At 36.5% G+C, this 22,932-nt stretch overlaps 2 protein-coding genes, 1 long non-coding RNA gene and 1 pseudogene across 3 annotated transcripts in view; 2 read left to right on the top strand and 2 right to left on the bottom strand.

Moving 5' to 3' along the window:
* Positions 1-20,333, bottom strand: part of LOC108658186 (MICOS complex subunit Mic10-like) — a 184,225-nt gene extending 163,892 nt beyond the window's left edge. Inside the window, exon 1 of the mRNA XM_089261384.1 lies at positions 20,320-20,333. The gene's annotated coding sequence lies outside the window, so the exon portion shown is untranslated. The remainder of the gene's footprint in view (positions 1-20,319) is intronic.
* LOC149092484 (uncharacterized) overlaps positions 1-22,932 on the top strand; it is a 147,006-nt gene that overhangs the window by 81,300 nt on the left and 42,774 nt on the right. The window lies entirely within an intron of this gene.
* Positions 1,614-22,158, top strand: Rat1 (5'-3' exoribonuclease 2 Rat1). Its single transcript, XM_089256645.1, has 8 exons — positions 1,614-1,779; positions 1,836-2,190; positions 6,934-8,195; positions 14,117-14,206; positions 15,463-15,619; positions 18,077-18,251; positions 20,129-20,307; positions 21,842-22,158. Exons 1-8 carry the CDS (start codon positions 1,705-1,707, stop codon positions 22,156-22,158), a joined length of 2,610 nt encoding a protein of 869 aa, XP_089112771.1. The 5' UTR covers positions 1,614-1,704.
* On the bottom strand, positions 10,709-13,872 carry LOC149092486 (uncharacterized; annotated as a pseudogene).

The raw sequence follows: 22,932 nt of genomic DNA, 5'->3' as shown, positions 1-22,932 counted from the left end.
ACGCATACAATTGTTAGCAACATATGTATGTATGTGAGCACTTCACAAGATCGACAAAATGCAAATGCTGGGCTTCAAAAATGCTACAGGCAGCAAGATTTTCGCACATAGGCAGACTCTATACATGTACCATACTGTAATTGTGTGTGTGCATGCTCGTCGCCAAAAACATTATAAGCACCAACGCTATCATACCCTTCCCACAAATAATAACGAAAGATCAAATATTTTGCACGAGTTTTGTAAACGGTTTGAAGACTTTAGTATACTCCTCACACAGAAGGGAAGATTCGAAGAAATTTCAATTTTCGTGAACTGCTGCTTGTGCTCACATGCATACGTACATATACATAGTTGAGAGCACCGAGAGAGAAAGAGAGAGAGAGAGAGAGAGAGAGCACGGGAAACAATAAGAATAGAGGGATCGTTTGTTTAACCATCGACCGTCTCGGTCGAGCGCTTGAAGCAAAATGATTGTTCTTTCGTATATTTTCGTAACCCAAACCTAAAAGTAAGTAGCCGAGCAAATACGAAGTTGTGTGAATTTCAATCTTAAAAAAAAGGGTGCAAAACGCTTGACACTACGTGTCCGGCTTATGTGCTCTCTGGTTAGTGGTAGTGGTAAGTCGATAGAAATAAGTTACTGACCGTTGACCGTCCCTGGAATGACCTCAGGCCCAGATGGTAATCCTTACTTAAAAGTTTTTGCTAAGCAAGAAAGCAATGGTGGTAGTCGGGTTAGTCAATTGCATGTATAAACATATATATGAATGTACATTTCAATTTAGGTTGCACGGCTGTCAGTATTAAGATCTCTGAGAAATATCACGCATGTAAGGAAAAGAAAGAAAAACAAGTTTCAAATATTAAATTTTAATAAAATATTATCACCATTACAAAACCAGTAAGACAATGAAATATATGTATAATAACGCTGAACGGAATCACTGACCAAAGAACACTTAGACGAGACAAGTAGAGCAAACGTTTTCAGCGCCGAAAAAATGTGCATAAGAGACTTCTCAATTTCGTATTTGCTCGGCTTAGTCTCTTTTGAAGTTGAAATATGTCCACGACGATTTCAGCTCTTTCCTTTTGAGTGAAGGGTATAACGAAGTTTTAGAAGTATTTGCCACGCTCATACAAAGTCCTAGTGTTTTCATGATAATTTATAGGTAGGGTATGAGAGCGTTGAGGAGCATAAAGATGTTTTGACGACGAACATGCACACACACATTTGCACACTTAGTAAATGTATGAGCAATTGTATGACAGTGTGCGAAGCTCTTGCTGCCTGTGAAGATTGTAAGACCCAAAATTTGCCGTTGGTCGATCTTACGGACTGTCATATCCACTTCACACAAATGCGCTATGTATGAGCAGACATACATACGTATGTATGTACGCAGATTTATACATATATTATTATAGCTAATAATGTTTCTAAAATATAATTATTTAATATATGATTATTTAATACAGGATTAAATAAATAATTGTGATTGTGATTGGTCAGTGGCGGAATGAAACGAAAACAAAGAGTATTAACCGATAAATCTTGGATGCGTTTAAAATATGTGTGAAGGTGGAAACACGAATTAAATAATATCGATAATATTTTTAAATCCCAAGTTTCTAACTCTGAGTATTTTTCCGGTTTGTTTTATTGTTGTCAATTTTATAACTTCAACTTAATATATAAAAATGGGAGTACCAGCGTTTTTTCGATGGCTGAGCAAAAAATATCCCTGTGTTATTATAGAATGTAATGAAAATAAGGTAAACTAACTTATTTGGGTAAATTTTAAACCTATATTTATAAAGGAAATTTTTAGAAAACAGATGCGGAAACAGGCAAAGTAATTTATGAAGATCCAACTCTACCTAATCCTAACGGCGTGGAGTTCGATAATTTATACCTTGATATGAACGGAATTATACATCCTTGCACGCATCCTGAAGACAAACCAGCGCCTAAAAATGAAGAAGAAATGATGGTGGCTATATTTGAATGCATTGATCGACTTTTTGGCATTGTTCGACCGAGAAAATTATTATATATGGCCATTGATGGAGTAGCTCCTAGGGCAAAAATGAATCAACAGAGATCCCGAAGATTTCGAGCTGCAAAGGAAACAATTGAAAAGAGGATAGAAATTGAACGTATTCGAAATGAACTCTTAACACGAGGTGAGAATGTGTCCATGTACATACATGCATCCGTATATGTACATGTATGTATGTATATACATATGTATATGCAAACAAAAGTACATGATATCGATGAAATGGGACCAAGAAATTAATTGTATTCTTTTTATGAATAATGAGGCTAAGAGGGTCTTTTTAGAAGTATTTCAAAAAGTGAAGAAAGCTTACAAAATTTGGGAAATCATTTATATTTTTCTGAACACATTTTGTTTTCGTTCCACAGCTATTTTTATACCCTGAACCCATTGAAAACGGTTTTGATAAAAGTATGTAACAAGCAGAAGGAGGCGTGACAGACCCCACAAAGTATATATGTATATTCTTGATCAGGGCGACGAGCTGAGTCGATTTGGAATACTTAGATCAGTCGACATTTGAACCAGACTTATAATTAATGAGCGAATCATGATTAATGAACACAAGATCTAGTGTGCGATTTAAATAATTGGAAATAAGAGTTAATCTGAAACAGAGACAGGCTAAGCAATTTATCAAAAAGGTTGTGACCAATTGTCGGAATAAAGTAATTTGCATTACAAGTTGATGACCAAGAAAGGAAGATATTTGTTTAAATTTTTCAGTGGGACTAAGTCTATTAACATGTGTTCTTAACAGCTGAGTACATGGTCACTAATATCTGAAGAGGTATTGCCAGATTAACACTCTTCCTCAATGATCATATTTACTAATCGCGAGCAATGTAGTATATTTCATATGTTTTACTTTTGACAGCTTTTTATTTTATATATCGGCAGTTATTTCATTTGATGGATAATAGGAGGTTTCGTTTAACCTATTTTTGCGAGATGTTCTTTATGAGGGCTCGAATTTCCTTACTAAGGATTACACACTGAATGCAAATGTCAGGGCGTTCGCTTAACTCAATATACAAATGTGGTACAATTATTGACTGGTGTTTGTTCACTTCGACGCAATTGCACGATTTGTTCTCGTATTTTACGTGAAAATTGGCTTCCAACGGTGTTGACTCAGGGCGGTAGTTGATGTCCATCTCACGAAACAGTTCCATTATATAATTCCTTTAGCACACATGAATCGCACTAGTACTTCCTTCTCGCTGGTTTTCTAGGCCCAAAACAATTGTGGCCTTGCCTTTATCAGTTCAGAAGAGATAGCCTAAAAATCGATAACTCATCCCAATATTTTATTATCGATTAAAAACCTTATCGAAAGCTAGTTATTTAATTATATTTTCTACAGCTTTAAAGCTAGAGTTTCCAAATTTTTAATGTAGACGTGTGTATTTTATACAATTTCGATTCTTGTTATAAATTACCCCCCACCCCTAAATTCATCCCCTCACTCTCACTTTTTTTAAAGGCGTTTCAAGTACTAGAGACTTGTGCTTTCGAATGTACATTTAATCATTATGATTACGTTCTAAAAGTTTCATTAATATCGTACGTCTAAAATTTAAATTATTCTACAAATAAATGCTCATAATTTTGCCAATACTGCAGCGCAACCCAAGCGCAATCGCCTGTATATGTGCGTGTGTGTGTGTGCTTGTGTTGTCTGCGTGTGTGTGTGTGCTTGTGTTTGTTTGTATTCGTGTGTGTTTGTATGCGTGTGTCTGTGCGAATTATTATTGAAATATCAGTTGCTCGAAGGGTCCAGGGGATCTCGTAGTCGAGCAGTCTCGACTATAGCTTTCTTACTTGTTTTAACTCAATTTTGTTTAATCACCTCTTTGAATCGTGATTCCTTCGAGTTTACTCATTTTCTGGTGGTACCGTTGGAGATTTTTGGCCAATCCTCCAACAGGGCTGTTTTGGGGTTATTTTTATTTGATATTGACCATTTCCGAATGGCCACGCCCAATTTTGGCCACAAATTTTCTATAACGTTCAGGTATGACCACAGGGCCAGCGGAATTACCACATTTGGACTGTTCCAGATCAACCAGGACTAGTCAATACCCGGTTTATTGTTTTGGTCATTTACATGATGCATTCGGTATCGCCCTTCTAGACCCAGTTTTTCTGCATTTTGGAGCAAATTCTTCTTCAAAAAGGATAGGTACATGTTATTTTTCATATTACCATCAATGAAAACTAAGTATCCAACTCCCAAACCCGGCTTGCAGGCCCAACCATGCAACAGCCACTGCCATAGTCCATATTTGGTTTTAGGTGCTGATCTTGGAGCTCAGTATTTGCTTAACGGCCATCATATTGGAACCCATCCGACGCAAATATATTAAATTTCGACTCATGTGCATATATATGGGTCGGATTGGAAGCAATATGCCTGGCGCCCACCAAATACTGAGCTCCCCACCCCTATATCCATCCCCTCACCAACACTTCTGTAAAAGACATCTTTCAAATACGAGAGACTTGTGCTTTGGCATATTCACGCTCTTTTATGTTATAATAACGATCCGAAAGTTTCATGAGCATAGCTTATCAACAAGAAGAGTTACTAAGCAATTAAATATCCATAGTAAGTCCATACTGCAGCCAATTCGTGTTTATGCTTGCATCCCTATGTTTTTCTGTGTGTGAGTGTGCGTTTCTTGTGTAAGCAGAAAGACTCGATAAATTATTGTGAAATATCAGTTCTTCGGAGGGTTCAAGGGATTTCGTAGTCGAGCAGTCCCCATAGAAAATGGGAAATCAGGGTATAATGGTTTTGTTAAAATGTATGTAACAGGCACAGGAGGCGTGGCAGACCCCACAAAGTATATATATTCTTGATCAGGGCGACGAGCTGAGTCGATTTGGCCCTGTCCGTCTGCCTGTCCGTCCGTCCGTATGTATGAACGCGTCGATCTCAGAAGATATAAGAGCTAGAGACTTCAAATTTTTTTCCTAGGTTCGTGTATATCACGCGCATATCAAGTTTATCACTAAAAATCGATAACTACTCCCGATATTTTATTAACGATTAAAAACCTTATCGAAAGCTAGTTATTTAATTATAGCGCCTACACCTTTAGAGCTAGAGCTTCCAAATTTTATATGTAGATTCATGCGTATTTTATATAATTTCGGTTTTTGTTAAAATTAACCCCCCACCCCTAAATTCACCCCCTTACCATTACTTTTGTAAATGGCGTAAAGACTTTGAAATGTACATACATTTAAACATGATGCTCACGCTCTGAAAGTTTCATTAAGATCGTAGGTCTAGAAATTAAATTATTCAACAAATAAATTCGTATAATATTGCCCACACTGCAGCGCAGTCCAAGCGCAGTCGCTGCTTACTGCGCATTTAGCAGAGCGCGTTCTAATACGTGCGTGTGAATGTATATGTGCCTAAAAGAATGATTAGAATATCAGATTGGAGGGTTCAGGGTATCTCCTAGTCGAGCCGTCTCGACTAGAGTTTTCTTACTGGTTATACCCTGATCCCATTGAAAATGGGAAATCAGGGTATAATGGTTTTGTTAAAATCTATGTAACAGGTATATATATTCTTTATCGGGAGGACGAGCTGAGTCGATTTGGGCCTGTCCGTCTGTCCGTATTTATGAACGCGTTGATCTTATAAGATATAAGAGCTAGAGACTTGAATATTTTTTTCCTAGGTCCGTGAATATCACGCGCATATCGAGCTTATCACTAAAAGCCGATAACTCATCCCGTTAATTGTTTATCGATAAAAACCTTATCGATAATCATTTATATAATTATATCTCCTACATCTTTAAAGCTAGAGTCTCCAAATTTAAAGTATATATCAAGAAGCATTTTACATCATTTCGATTTAAAATTTTCCCCCATCCTATATTTCTAAAAGGCATATTTTAAATACTAGAGATTTGTGCTTCGGAATATACACACATTTAAACAATATTATTGCGTTCTGAAAGTTTCATTAAGATCGTACGTTCAAAAATTAAACTATTTAACAAATAATTTCGTATAATATTGCCCTGCACTGCAGCGCAGCCCAAGCGCAGTTAGCAGAGCGCGTTCTAATACGTGCGTGTGTATGTATGTGTGCCTAAAAGAAATGCAGAGTGAGTAGAATATCAGATTGGAGGGTTCAGGGTATCTCCTAGTCGAGCAGTCTCGACTAGAGTCTTCTTATTTGTTTTTTTTTTTTTTTTCGTTTGTTATGTGATTGTCCACCACCAGCCACTTCGCGTTGAATGAAAAATTTCGCTTAATATATGATGTAATACAGTTTTTGATGCGTAGATCACGTACACTGGCTGCTGAACTCTGCGTACACATGCAAAGAAGATATAAGAACTAGAGACTTAAAAATTTCAATTTTTAAATATCCAGCTTTTCACTAAAGGACGATAGCTCATTCCGATATTTTTATCGATAAAACCCTTATTGAAGATCAGTTCTAAAATTATATCTCTAAAATTACATCTTTAAAGCTAGACTGTCCAAATTTAAAATGTATATTAAAATGCATATTTTTCAGTTTCGGTTTTTGTTAAAATTTATTATAAAAACATAATTATATATTTTTATAATAAGAACATAATTGTGTTAATAAACGAATAAGAAATGTTATTAAAAAAAAAGTTTTGCCTTATGTAAAATATGCCTTAAATAAATAAATTATAAAATATAAAATTATATAATTATAAATTTAAAATCCTTTGGTCTATATCTCCAAAAGATATAAACAATGTGAGCCATTAAAACTTGTAGGGTTCAGGGAATCTTGTAGTTTTGTAGGTATTTTTTCGTATTACACCTAATATTATCTATATTTTGTGTTTGTATTTAGGCTGCAAACTTCCACCGGAAAAAGAAAAAGGCACACATTTCGACTCGAATTGTATAACTCCAGGAACACCTTTTATGGATCGACTAAGTAAATGCTTACATTATTATATTCATCACCGCATTAACACCAATCCAGCATGGAAACGAATACAAGTTATTTTATCTGACGCAAATGTTCCTGGCGAAGGAGAGCACAAAATCATGGACTATATTCGGAAGCAACGCGCACAACCTGATCATGATCCTAACACCCATCACGTTCTTTGTGGTGCTGATGCAGATCTTATAATGCTTGGGCTTGCGACGCACGAACCAAACTTTACTATAATTCGCGAAGAATTTCTTCCAAATAAGCCACGACCTTGTGATGTTTGTAATCAATTCGGCCACGAAATGGAAAAGTGTGTTGGCCTTAGTGCAGTTGGTTCAAGTAACTGTAATTTTACACCAGATATTCCAATTGGAGCAGAAGTGAAATTTATATTTGTGCGATTAAGTGTGCTAAGAGAATATCTTAAAAAAACATTGCAAATGCCCAATTTGCCGTTCAGCTATGATTTCGAAAGAGTTCTAGATGACTGGGTATTCATGTGTTTTTTTGTAGGAAACGATTTTTTACCTCATTTACCTAGCTTAGAAATCCGTGAAGGGGCAGTTGATCGACTGGTTGAGCTTTACAAAAAATGTGTTTATAAGACTAAAGGGTATTTAACAGATTCAGGTGAAGTTAATTTGGATAGGGTGCAATTAATCATGACAGACTTAGGTAATGTTGAAGATCAGATATTCAAGGACAGACAACGCAGAGAACAGCAGTACAAGGCGAGGCAAAAGCGGGAAAATAATAACTTTAAGGCATTAGAACAATCTGTATTTGGGCCTTCGGCAGTTGGACCAGCCACTAAAGCTCAAATTGTATCAAACTATAAACAAGAAGCAGCATCCGTAAGAATGGCATCAAAGCGTCCCAGTACAGCACCCAATTTGGATGATGACGAAGAAAACAATGATGAAGTGCGACTATGGGAAGACGGTTTTAAAAACAGATATTATGAGTCCAAGTTTGACGTATCGCCCGATAATCTTCAATTTCGTTATGCTGTTGCACTACAATATGTTAGAGGACTGTGTTGGGTTTTAAAATATTATTACCAAGGATGTGCTTCTTGGAATTGGTATTTTCCTTACCATTATGCTCCATTTGCCTCGGACTTTGTTAATATTCAAGGACTATCAACTATTTTCGAAAAAGGAACAAAACCGGTAAGAAATTCAACTAAAGTTAAAAAAAATTAAAATTTCGATTGAACACATCCTTGTACAAAAATATTCAAATTGAAAGTTATGCAGTACAAGTTTATACAGTTTCGAATACCGAAGTCTATTGTTATATACCCTTAACTATTAGGTATCAGGCGTAAATTATATGTATTCATGAAAGCAGAGCGACGAACTGAGTGAATAGTCCGTCTGTTTGAACGTGTCGATTTAGAGATTTGACTTTTTTCTTAGGTCCATATATATCACGCGCAGATCGATTTTGATTTCAACAATCGATAACTACTCCATTTTTAATGCCCTGAACCCATTGAAAATGTGAATCACAGTATAATGTTTTTGTGAAAAGTATGTAACAGGCAGAAGGAAGCATCGCAGACCCCATAATATATATATATTTAGGATTAGGGCGACGAGCTGATGCGGTATTGCTCTCAGCGATGGGATCTCAGAAGATATAACAGATAGAGATTACAAAATTTGCATGTATACTCGTGTATACCAGTATGAGTTTATCATATTTTTCGATAATTCATCCGATTTATTTTTACCGAGAATAATCGATAAGTTGATTACACTTTTAAAGCCTAATTTGAATACTATTAGACCTAGAAACTTAAGATTTACTTTAATAATTCATTTACAGATTTAGGATCCCACGCCCCATTTTGCTCCCGATTTCTAAAATACGTATTTTCTAGTAGAAGATACTTGTGCTTTAGAATCTATACACATTAGATTATGATCACGTTCTTAAAATTTCATTACAAGAAAAATTATTCAAAAAATAACTGAAGCCCAAGCGCAGTCGCTGTTAACTTCGCAGTGTTTTTGTATGTGTGTGCAAAATGAATGTCAGCTTACTTATTTGCAATAATTCATCCTCACCCTTAAAATTTATAGAAAATATATTGCAATAATACCATGTGATTTGGTAAATGCACGTATTTAAATATTATAATAACGACCTGAAAGTAGAGGTAGTCCATTATTGTGTAAGCAGAAAAGAAACAAATAATTATTAAAGTATACAATGTTCGAAGGCTTAGGCTGATGTCAGACTGGCCGTGATGCGATAATATTGAGTGACAGTATACATGTCAGAGTGCAAATAAAGCGAGAAGGGACCCAAAACGAAAAACATGCGGCTGAGACTAAAATTTGAACACTCGCATTGACTACAATTGTAATACTCGCAATGTTTCTCTATTTACGTATGTCATCGTGTATTTGTATATGTTGTTGGAAGCTGCCGCTGGCGTCAATCATTTACGAAGGTACAAATAAAAGCCAATCCGATTTAATTTAGCTTATTATTTTTGAATTTAATGCCGAGTCTGTAGTAGCTGTTTAGGCGAAGTTAATTCGATGCGATAGAGATACAAGAAGAATGAAATGAAATCCGTGGGGTGCGCCATTTTCCACGCTGTTCTAGAATGGTGAGGTATTCCTCTCTCCAGTGCTAGTCATACGTTGCCAGCGATCAAGGCGATTGTGATCAAGATATGCCTGTTTCGGGGAAATCGATGGGACGTCGACTAATCAGGATATGTCCTGGAGTGAGAACTCCACGATCATCGGGTTTTTCCGAAATTGGAGCAAGAGGACGAGAATTGATTAGAGCCTGAATTTGGCATTTTGCGTAGTTCGTCGAAGCCAAGAAGAGCCGATCCCATAGAGCGATAAAAGTATTTTTTTAGCGGTCTTCACTGCTGCTCCCAACAATAACGCCTCAAATCAACGCAAACGAACACGCAGATGTAACATTTTATTGACGATAGTGCACTCCAGTGATTGTAAATGCCGGTGAGCACTGTGGACGTTCCTTAGGCAAGTCCGCCATTATATGCTCAACTAGGCAAGGCCGGGATCTGCAGCAAATCATACAATTTGTTTCTAGTTAATGTGGCAGGGGACAGGGGAGGGGCAAAATAGCACAAGCTACGACTCACGCTTTTCGTCGAGGGTCCGCCAGTCTTCGTCTCTTCTCTTTTATTGCCCCTTCCGAGGTTTTTCGCCTCTCCTCTCTTATGGCCACCGTGATATTGTAGGCATTGCCGGCAGATGATAGAAACGTGTGTGGCGATGCCGCCGACCACAAGCGTCAACCTCCCTCTTCAGTAACTCGACGACTTCCTTCGTCAACACCGTACCGGTTGGGTGTACTATCCAATATCGTGGGATGAGGGGGAGCATCGCTCGTTCCGTCGAATCCTCGTCGCCCGACCACGACGACCTGCTCCAAGCAAAACCTGCGGTCCTTATCTACATGCTCTGCCGAGAACAAAACTTTTTTACGCATTTCAGCAAGGCATGCTTCAGACAAGCACTGCTTAGGCCAATAACATTTGTTTTCTTGCAAGGAACACAACAGTGCTGCTTTGGATAACAACTCCGCAAGATTCGTTTCAGTTGGCAATAGTCGTCTAGGTGATGATTGCAGTGATTCCAGTTGAATAGTCGGAAAACCCGCGATTTCAGAACGAGATTTTAAGTGAGTGGTGACAAAGTGAAGGTGAAATATGTGGCTCGGGTAAGACACAACGACTGGGAGTCTTGGAAGAAACAAATAATTTTCTTAAATGTGTACACACGACCTCCCTGACTTGCTAATCTGACCATCCTGCAAAACTTGAACCACATTATCAAACACTCGACACCGCTCTTGCAAGAACGTTGATAACTTGGCGCACGATGCTAACTCATTAGCGGATGAGCGTTCGTCCCATTCGGCCTGAGAGCAATTATCCAATTTCAGCAACACTGCACGATGATACAAACAGCAACTTCTTACCGCGATGCAAAAGAATCCATAGCACGAATGTGAGATGTGACTTTATCCGCCAGCTGTCTCAGCCTGCCCGCAGATGCATCAGCCTTCTCAAGCTGTTTATTATCAACTCGACGTTGAAGAATATCCAGAGCGACGATATAAGCCTTAATTTATTTCCAATGGCATCCAACACAGAACCACTTAAGCAGGATCGAAGATGCTGGAATTTCTCAACTGGACTGATTTCAGATTCAGCATCTATGATCGTTTTGAACATAGAGAAAAAGTTTTCCCACTCAGTATATATTCTACTAAATTTTGGCAACTCCAACTGCGGCAAACGTGATCGAACATAACGAACACTGGATGAGTATTTGTCAGATATGGACTCAAAATCAGATTCCCCTAGGTTAGTGTGAGCCGCATCGAAATTCGACTCTAGTTTGGTGATAGACTCCAAGAGCACATTTAACTCACATGAATCCATATTACTTCATTATACTCATTCACGAAGTGAATTAGTATATTGGTTTTGTGCAATGTCCGTCTTGCTGTCCGTCCGTCTGTCCGTCTGTCCGTCCGTCCGTCTGTCCGTATGAACGCAGTTCATTTCGCCGCTATTGAAGCTAGAGACTTGAAATTTGGAACACATACTCGTGTATAACTCCGATTCATAAAGTGTTAAAATTTTCCCGATCCGCCCACTAGGGGCGTGGCAAATCGGAAAATGCATTTTCCGATATACCAGAAATCATGTTAGTTGAAGAGCTAGAAAGTTGAAATTTGGTATGTAGATCCGCGTTGACCCCCCAAGTCCAAAAAGCTATGGTGGATATATCTACGCCCATTGGGGCGTGGCAAATCAGATAAAACTGTATCTCCTAAAGTTCTAAAGCTAGAACGTTGAAATTTCGCACGTGAGCTAATGCTATAATTCTATAATGATTGGTGAAAAAATTTTATGTCTACGCCTAATAGGGGCGTGGCAAATCGGACCTGAAGATATTGTGATTTTTCAAATTTGGCTATATTTTAGGCACTATTGATGCTAGAGACTTGAAATTTGGTATATATACGCGAGTTGACCTCCCAAGTCCAACAAGCTATAGTGGATATATGTCCGCCCAAAGGGGGCGTGGCAAACCGCAAAACTTTATATCTCCTACAGTTTGAGAGCTAGAAGCTTCAAATTTGGATAGTTGAGTTACTGGTAACCTCTATCGATGCTCAAAAAAAAATTGTCACGCCTCTTTGGGGGCGTGGCATATCGAAAAATACCCTGTAATTTTCACATTTTTTGAGCGTAAGCATTCAAATTTCGCATTTACGTTACCGTTAGCTCTTTCTAAGAACTGGCCAAAAATGAGGTGTCTACGGCCACTAGGGGCGTGGCAATCGGCATTTATAGTATCAAATTGCGACATTTATATGCTTGAGCTATCTATGTATGTACATGAATATACAAATAGGCTTAATAGGCATTGATAACACGGAAGGAAACATTTTTATAAAATCTAAAAATAAAATTTAAATATTTAAAAAATATAAAAGAAGCTAAAATAACAAAATTTGCAATTTACAAAAAAGAGTTTTCCGCGGGATTTGAACTCGCACCCAAGCCATGTTTGTCAAAATAACAAAAACAAATTTAGCCGGCGCCTTTGCCGACAGCGCTACCGCCTACTGTCAAGAATAGTAATTAAAATGAAATCCAAAAATAAAATCCTTGTTATGAGAGTAGCGGATGGTAAATTCAAGAACAAAGCAAAAACAAATCAGTCTCATTTCAACGCTAGAGTATGCATTTATGTGTACATGCATACACACATACAAATGAGCGCGTGCATAAGAAAGGCTGGAATGCTTGATGCTACATATGCGTGCAGACTTATGTGCATACATATACATGCATATATGCGTACATACATATATGAGGGCTATTTAAGAAGAAACAAATTAAAACTTATAAAATTGTTCAATTAGAAAAAAGAATAAAATAAATATCTATTTTATAAAAACGAAATATGTATGAAAAAAATACACAACATTGAAGGGGCTTTGAACCTCCGCCACTGTAACATAACTTGCGACGCCTCTATCACCCACGCTATCGTTTTGACAGTCTGGTAGCTAAAATACAATAAGCTAATAACAGAGCGTCATCTGACAAAACTACAATAACAGCTAGAAAATCCAGAAATCAATCGCAATTCTTAGAATGCTAAAAAGCGCGCATTTGTAATGTAAGCAAACACTTAAGAATCTGCAATAGGTGTGACCGAAAGCTATTAACGAAAATTACCATACATTTGTGCTCAAAAAGTGCACGATCAATATAATAATTATCGATTACTCGATAAAAATTACCAAAAGCTACAATTTCTTTAAAGCCAAATTAAATTTGAAATAAGAATAAATGCCCCTTTGTAAACATAGCATCATGTATACGGACTGTGAATGAGTATTCCGCAGTCGGTAGCGCCCGACTGCAACGTTCTTACTTGTTTTTATCATATGATTACGCTCGGAAATATTGTATTTCTACAAAAGAAATTATCCAACAAATAAATTCTTATAATATTGCCACACTGCAGCGCAGCCCAAGCAGTTAGCAGAGCGCGTTTTTATATGTGCGTGTGTATGTATGTGTGCCTAAAAGAAGTGCAGAGTGATTAGAATATCAGATTGGAGGGTTCAGGGTATCTCCTAGTCGAGCAGCCTCGACTAGAGCCGTCTTACTTGTTTGTTATTGAGGTATTATTTGAAATTTTGGATGGCCCAATATAAATTTTGGATATATATCCTTATCGATGGCCCAGTATTAATCTATATTTCATAGAATTATAGTTTAGATTGTATTTTGAATACCGGCTTCAACTTTACGAACATCCTTGAAATTTAAGGTCGGTTTAAAATTTAATAATTTCATTAAAGATAGTTAATTAAAATAAAACTTATGGTTCCTCTTACTAGAGCTATCTTGTTTTCAAATCGTGGTCGAACTGAATTGTATTATAATTGTTGTTATAAAATGTTGAAAAGAAATAAGAAAGATAACGGATTATCCCTAGGTATAAAAATTATGAAAAACAAAATTATTTGTTTAAATAATATATAATTTTCTATATTTTAGTTTAATCCCTTAGAACAGTTGATGGGAGTGTTTCCAGCAGCCAGCAGTTCCCACGTTCCTGAACCGTGGGCGGAGCTAATGTCGAAACCTGTAAGTAATAACCTGTGTTGTAACAATATATAGTAATGTTTTAATATTAATGACATGACGAGAAACGGCAATTTAACAATGCTATGAAAGTTCAAATTATGATGTATTTTAAAACATTAATTTATTAAATAAAATGTGTTATATACATTCGATATACATAAATATGGTTTTTTATAGATAACAAATTTTTTTAAATTGTTTCTTTCGAAGCCAGCTCTTTTATATTAGCTCTTTTTATCAGATTCAATCCTTTATGATTTTTCTATTTATAAGACTTTTGTATTGATCTCCGAAGTACTACTTTATAAATGGAAACCCGATTTGATAATGAATTAGACGACTCGCTTTTATACTCATTCACAAAAATGCTAGAAATCAGATAAGTTGAAGAGCTAGAAATCTGAGATCTGCAATGTAAATGCGTGTCGGATATACCTAAGTCCATTAGGGGTGTGGCAAATAGAATAAGACTACACCTAGGCGACGAGCTGAGTCGATTTGGCCCTGTCCGTCTGTCTGTCTGTCCGTCCGTCCGCCTGTCTGTATGTATGAACGCGTCGGTCTCAGAAGATATACGAGCTAGAGACTTAAATGTCCGTATATATCGCGCGCATATCGAGCCGCAAATTTGAGTTTATTAAGTGCGGAACATATTTTTGGCGTTACATACATCGTAATTAAGAAAATTTAGTCAGTTTTTAAGAGATGCTGCTTGGAAACCAAATATCTGATTAATAAAAGGGCTGTATTTTCTCACTTTTCGAGTCAGCTGAGTCTCTTTCGAGTATTTTACGAATTTTGTATAATCCAGAGGAAGAATCAAGGAAACGTACTGAGCGAAAAGTTGTTCGTGATAAACGCAAAATTATTAATAGAGCTAGCAACAGCTCAACCACTTGTACAGCTTTGGCATCACATGTGGGCGAATCTATGTCAGCGATGACTGTTTAGCGAGTACTTAAGAGCTCAGGAATCATAATGTGGCCTAAACTGACCAAAGCATCCATGTTGCTAAGCCTTCACAAGGTTGCCCGATTTGATTCTTATTCTTATTCTTATTATTGCGTTAATTAATTGAAATATTTATAAATTGTTCATATTTGAAATATCAACTTGAGCATTGTTAGCTATAGGTAAAATTACCCAATATTTATTTGTATATCTGAAGACTCCTTTGAGCACATTGACGGTCTAGCACATTATAAATTTTACAATTATAATTTTATATATAAAAATTCTTTGAATTATAATTTTAGGACTCAACTATTATTGACTTTTACCCCGAAGATTTTAAAATAGATCTGAATGGGAAAAAGTTTGCGTGGCAAGGAGTTGCCTTACTACCATTTGTGGATGAAAACAGACTATTTAAAGCACTTTTACCTCTCCATAGGCATTTAACTGAGGAAGAAGGTAAGTTCTCGTAATTTTTTGTATGCGCAATAAATAAATAAATATAGACTATTGTGACCAGAGTATACACATATACACGGGCAAGCTTTACAGTGAATTGAATTAAATAATTAATGATTTCATTAGAGTTTGCAGAACACATGAAAAAAAATTCATTTTCCGTTTGCAAATTCAATACATAAACAAAAATTATTCAAATAATAAGATCTGCATACACATACATTTTAATTTCCTACATTTGTTCATCAATTTGTATATACAGTGGAGTCCGGTAGTAACGACTCCACTTAAAGCGTTCAACCGGATATGTCGACGAAAATTCGATGTTTTGGTTGGTCCCCATACAAGCTTATATTGAAGAGCCTCCGCTTAATACGTTGCCTCTTTTAACGACAATCCTCTTATCCCAACAATTGTTTTTATACCCTGAGCCCATTGACAGGCAGAAGGAGACGTGGCAGACCCCACAAAGTATATATATTCTTGATCAGGGCGACGAGCTGAGTCGATTTAGCCCTGTCCGTCCGTCCGTCCGTATGTATGAGCTAGAGACTCGAATATTTTTTTCCTAGGTTCGTGTATATCACGCGCATATCAAGTTTATCACTAAAAATCGATAACTACTCCCGATATTTTATTATCGATTAAAAACCTTATCGAAAGCTAGTTATTTAATTATAGCGCCTACACCTTTAGAGCTAGAGCTTCCAAATTTTATATGTAGATTCATGTGTATTTTATATAATTTCGTTTTTTTTTTTTTAATTTACCCCCCACCCCTAAATTCGACCCCTCACCATCACATTTGTAAAAGGCGTATTTCAAGTTAGAGACTTCTGCTTTGGAATGTACATTCATTTGAACATTATGAGTATGTTCTGAAAGTTTCATTAAGATTGGACGTCTAGTCTAGTCTAATAAATTATTCAGCAAATAAATTCGTTTAATATTGAAAACACTGCAGCGCAGCCCAAGCGCAGTAGCTGCTTACTGCGCAGTTGAGCGCGTTCTAATACGTGCGTGTGTATGTATGTGTGCCTAAAAAAAGGTGCAGAGTGATTGGAATATCAGACTGGAGGGTTCAGCGTATCTCCTAGTCGAGCAGTCTCGACTAGAGTTTTTTACTTGTTATACCCTGAGCCCATTGAAAATGGGAAATCAGGGTATAATGGTTTTGTGAAAAAGTATGTAACGGGCAGAAGGAGGCGTGGCAGACCCCACAAAGTGTATATATTCTTGATCAAGGCGACGAGCTGAGTTGACTTATTGCTGTCCGTCTGTCCGTATGCTTGAACGCGTCAAATACTAGAGACTTGTGCTTGGGAAAATGCATACATATTTATATAATAGTCATAATCTGAAAGTTTTATGAAGATAATCCAGCCACCAGAAAAATTAATAAGCCCCCATAATAAGCTATCACTGTAGCCAATGCGTGTTCATGCGTGCGTGGGTATGTATGTGTGTGTGCGTAAGTGTGTGCACGTTTGAATAATTTTTGAAATCTCAGTTGCTCGAAAGGTTCAAGGGATCTCGTAGTCGAGTAGTCTCGACTAGAGCTTTCTTACTTGGTTTTTTATACCCTGAAAGCATTGAAAATGGGTTTGTTCAAATGTATGTAACAGAAGGAGGCATGTCAGACACCACAAACTTTCCACCGTCTTTCCGTATGTTTGAACGCGTCGATTTCAGATGATGTAAGAGCTAGAGAGTTCAATTTTTTTAATGTCCGTATATATAGCGCGCATATCGAGTTTATCTCTAAAGATCGAAAACTCATCCCGTTATTTTGTTTTCGATCAGAAAAACCTTGTTAATAATCAGTTATAAAATTAGGTTTCCTACATCTTTAAAGCTAGTCTACAAATTTAAAACATATATTAAGATGCATTTTATACAATTTCGATTTTTGTTAAAATTTACTCCCCACCCCTATATACACCCCTTCTCCTTCATATTTGTAAAACGTGTATTTCAAATAATAGAGACTTGTGCTTCGGTGTATACATACATTTAAACAATATGATTACGTTCTGAAAGCTTCATTAAGATTGTACGTCTAGAAATTAAATAATAATTCAACAAATAAATTCTCATAACAACATTGCAGCGCAGCCCAAGCGCAGTCGCCTGTGTATGTGCGTGTGTGTGTGCGAATTATTATTGAAATATCATTTGCTGGAAGGGTTCAGGGGATCTCGTAGTCGACCAGTCTCGACTAGAGCTTTCTTACTTGTTTTTAAAAATCGTCGATTTATTTGTATTAGAGTAAGCAATATACAAGATGTGCATAAAGTGTGTGATTGAACTGAGTTTAAGACATGCGACTACTATGTTTCTTCTGTAATGTTATATTTTATCAACAGAATTTATTAACCTCCGACAAAATTACTTACATAAATTATATTTACATACTTAAATAAATTAAAATATTTATATTGGTGGATTTATTTTCAGTAAAACGTAACAAAAAAGGAGAAAATAATTTATACATAAGTAAATTTAGCCCCCATTATGAAACGGTTAAGAAACTGTATCAAAAAGCAGAAAAATCACAGAACGACTTATCTATATCATTTAATGGAATGGGCGGGACTATTTCAATATCCGAGATAAATACAGCTATAAACGGGTAAGTTATATGATTTACTAATACTAATACTACTAATATATATATATATATATATATATATATATATATATATATATATATATATATATATATATATATATGTATGTGTATATATAGTGTGTCGGGACTCTAGTCGGGACTGGTCGACAAGAAGATCCCCTGAACTAGTCAAGCGGTCTTACATGTTATAAATACCTTTTTGAAAACATAATCTATATATATAAAAGAGAGTTGTGTAAAAGTGTTCCTACACTTATAACTCGAGATCTGCTGGACCAATTTTCATGGTTTTTGATTAGTTGGATTTGTCTCCGCGACGAGTAGGATAGTAGATCTTAAAAATACTGGAAAAATTTGACGAATAATTGAAAAACGCGGTTATTTCCCTAAAGATTCAAATTTCCATTGATAATCAGTAGGCAGTTTTCGGTCCTGCTCTCATATTCTACAATAGTATAGAAGTAAATAAACAAATGTAGTCAGTCAGTCTACGGCACAGCCTCAGGCGAACCTGACTATTCATAAAAGAAAGCACATTTGATAAAAATAATACGCGTGCATACAGAAGCTAAATATCTCGAAAGTTCAGGTATTTGTTTGTCTCAAACATAAATTTGTGTACATTATTTATATTTATATTTCTCGATTGTTTTACGTGGTTTTGTGCGAGGGCATATTCAGTATTACTATTAATAAAAATTCGGTGTCCTAGAAGATCTAATCTTTCCCGGCGGACCCATGATGCAATTAGGCAACGGAATATCGCGAGTCAATTATCTGACGAAGAACGAAAAATCGCCCGAGAAAGGCGCCGCGATAGTACCCAGCAAAGGAGGGCCTTAATTCGTGCTTCTCATTAAAAGATAAGCTCATCAACAAAGTATTTCCGAATGTCATTGTTTTCCACAAAAATACTAAATGGTTAAGTGAGCGAGCAATTTTGACGGCTAAAAATAAAGATGTGGATGACCTATATTTTATAATTCAAAATAAAATCGTTGGTACTCTGTATTCATTCAAATCTATCGACTGTGTAACAGACGAAGAAGAAGCCACTAAATATCCAACTGAATTTTCGAACTCCTTGGATGTGCCTGGTTTACCACCACACAATTTACAACTGAAGGTTGGCTGTGCAATGGAACGCGTTTGGTGATAAGAAAACTGATGAGCAATGTGATTCACGCGTCGATACTCAAAGGAAAAGTTAAAGATGAGGAAGTTCTTATTCCTAGGATTCCGATGATCCCAACAGATATGCCCTTTGAGTTTAAACGAATTTAATTCCCGATCCGTCTAGCCTTCGCCATGACGATCAACAAATCACAGGGCCAATCTTTGACTATTTGTGTCCTCAATCTAGAAAATGCGTGTTTTTCTCATGGTTAATTTTACGTGGCATGCTCACGTGTTGGCAAACCATCCGCATTATTGGTTCTTGCACCTGACCAAAAAACAAAGAATGTCGTTTACCACAAGGTGCTTGAATGAAAATCCGAATAAATTAATCAGAGTGTATCCCAACCTGAACAACATAGCTTTCAACAATTTTGTACCTAGAAATAATGGATAGGGCAATGCAACGTTTGCCGGGCCAGCTAGTTTTTCAATAATTGACATTAATACACATTACATATTTTATTTGCCTTTAAAGTTTGAAAAATGGAATATGAAGGCTTACTTACTGTTCTTTCCCAATCCATTACATCTCGAGCAATAATAAAAATTGAAAGAGATCACAGCAAAAGGTTTTTAAATTATTAGTTGGTAATAATAAAAAAAATATTCAAGTAACAAATAGATCTATTATTATCTATCTATTATTCTTCTTCCGTGTAATATGTGTAATAAAATTCATGAAACATTAATCTTTTTAGTTTTATGAAGTCTCCGATTCCGGGCTTACCTGATATTGCTGAAAATGAAGTTATAACCACAGTGTACAAGGATCCCAAATATGATGAGGACTTTACTTTTCTAGCTAAAAGACTTCCCAACGCTGTGGATCCTCCTCAAGTCATACAATCGGATAATAACAAACATGGACCCGTTATCGGTAATGTCGAAGTGTATTCTTTTACACATCGGGGGTTAAATAATAACTGAAAGAAAACATTTTTATACCCTGAACCCATTGAAAATGGGAAATCAGGGTATAATGGTTTTGTTTAAGTGTATGTAACAGGCAAAAAGAGGAGTGGACGACCCCACAAAGTATATAAATTCATGATCAGGGCGACGAGCCGAGTCGATTTATCCCTGTCTGTCTGTCATTCCGTCCGTCTGTCCGTATGTATGAACGCGTTTAAAATATCCGTATATATAGCGCGCATATCGAACTTATCACAAAAAACGATAACTCATTCCGATATTTTTGATCGATAAAAACTTTATCGAAGGTCAGTTATAAAATTATATCATCTTTAGAGCTAGGTCTCCACATTTTGAATGTATATTAGGATGCATTTTATACAATTTCGATTTTTGTTAAAATTTACTCCCCACCCCTATATACACCCTTTCTCCTTCATATTTGTAAAACGTGTATTTTAAATTCTAGAGACATGCTTCGGAACATGCACACAATATGATTACGTTCTGAAAGTTTCATTAATATCGTACGTCTAGAAATTAAATTATTCAACAAATAACTTCTCATAATATTGCCAACACTGCAGCGCAACCCAAGCGCAATCGCCTGTATATGCGTGTGTGTGTGCGTGTGTTTGTTTGTATGCGCGTGTGTGTCTGTGTGCGTGTATGTGCGAATTATTATTGAAATATCATTTGCTCGAAGGGTTCATGGGATCTCGTAGTCGAGCAGTCTCGACTAGAGATACTTGTTGAGATAAGATAGATTGTCCAGGGTATAACTAGATATATATGCATATATCTATTTGTATATGTCGGAGTGATATTATGATCAAATAATTATACAGGGACGTGTAAGGATCAGTATGGCCGTGTCGGAGTGATATTAAGACAAAATGTCACAGGGACGTGTAATCGTCAGGAAGGCCGTGTCAGAGATTTATGTAATTAACATGGGAAGTTAACATAACAAGAGCATGTTATGATAACATGAAAGTGAAATATTGATGACGTAGCAATGTATTGGTGCGTTGCCGCATCAGTCAGTAGCGATGCTTCTTTGCGACGTTGTAAAACTTCATAGTGGCGAGACTGTGTCGCTACTATATACAATGCAAGAAGAAAAGTAAATGAACAAAGAGGAATAACGGTTAGCGTTAGCGTTAAGTTCTATGCCGAGAACGAGGCTCGAGTGCGAGAGAGATGCTTCAGCCGAGTGTGGCGCGATTGTTGTGAAATTAAAAGGAGAATATAGGCACGAGCGTTGGTGCTGTGCGTACGTGGCTTATAGTCTGAGGACAAGAGCACTAACAACGAGACAATCGCTACTCGCTGCGTTCGAAGTAAAAAGATTATCACTGCTGTAATAACTTATCATGGGGTAAAATAACTCTGAGCCATCTTCGATATATATATTTACTTTTTGAATTGATTAGAATCTTAATATTGAGGACAATGAAAATAAACTTATATTTCTTGTATTTTATCTTATACTTTAGGTTTTGGAACACATTCGCAAAGAGCTTACATTCCTCCCGGCGGTCATCGATTAGTATCATCCAATATACGAAGTCAAAGAACCGACAATGGACAAAGTATGGGTTACCAAAACAATGGAAGAAATTGTGTAAATTTTAGTTATCCAATGCAAGGTACGCAAAAAAAATGCTCAACTTACTGTAAAATTGATACATATATGCAATTCAGCTTTCATCTAAATGGCCCACCCTTTAGCCTAATCGAAAATGAGTCATATAATACATCTCCTACATTTTTAGAGTTAGAGTCTTTGAGTAATTTATGTTATTGTGAGTAGATATGGTTGTGTTGTCATTGGTTTATTCGCGTATTGAAGCTAGTCTTGAATTTGACTGTTGTTATTCTTGTTAATGTGTTGTTTGTGTCTTTTTGTGGTTAGTGTGGCGAGTGTGTGTTTATATGTGAGGTGGTTCAAGTGGTGTTGTTTGTACTCCTTTATGTATTTGTGTCTTTAGGGCCGTGGCATATAAAAAAATACCCATATAACAACTTTTGCAACTAGGTTACCGTTACCTTGTTCTATGAGCTGGCCAAAAATGAAGTGTCTACGCCAAGTAGGGGCGTGGCAAATCGAGAAAAACTGAATTTTCTGCAGTATTAGAGCAAAACTTAGCTACTAAATCGCTGATGGGGTGTGAATGAGTATACCGCAGTTGGTAATGCCCGACTGCAAAGTTTTTACTTGTTATACCCTGAATCCATTGAAAATGGGAAATCAGGGTATAATGGTTTTGTTGAAATGTATGTAACAGGCAGAGTAGTATATATATTCTTGATCAGAGCGACGAGCTGAGTCGATTTAGCCCTGTCTGTCTGTCATTCCGTCCGTCTGTCCGTATGTATGAACGCGTCGATCTCAGAAGATATAAGAGCTAGAGACTTCAACTTAAAATGCCCGTATATATCGTGCGCATATTGAGTTTATCACTAAAAAACGAAAACTCATTCCGATATTTTTTTATCGATAAAAACTTTATCGAAGATCATTTATAAAATTATATTTCCCACATCTTTAAAGCTAGAGTCTCCAAATTTAATATGTATATTAAGA

Source organism: Drosophila navojoa, chromosome 2, assembly GCF_054131105.1.
Source record: "Drosophila navojoa isolate 15081-1374.11 chromosome 2, UAZ_NAV_1.0, whole genome shotgun sequence".
NCBI classification, from domain to species: domain Eukaryota; kingdom Metazoa; phylum Arthropoda; class Insecta; order Diptera; family Drosophilidae; genus Drosophila; species Drosophila navojoa.
Note: the sequence above shows the minus strand (reverse complement) of the source record. Positions and strands in the feature narration are given on the sequence as shown.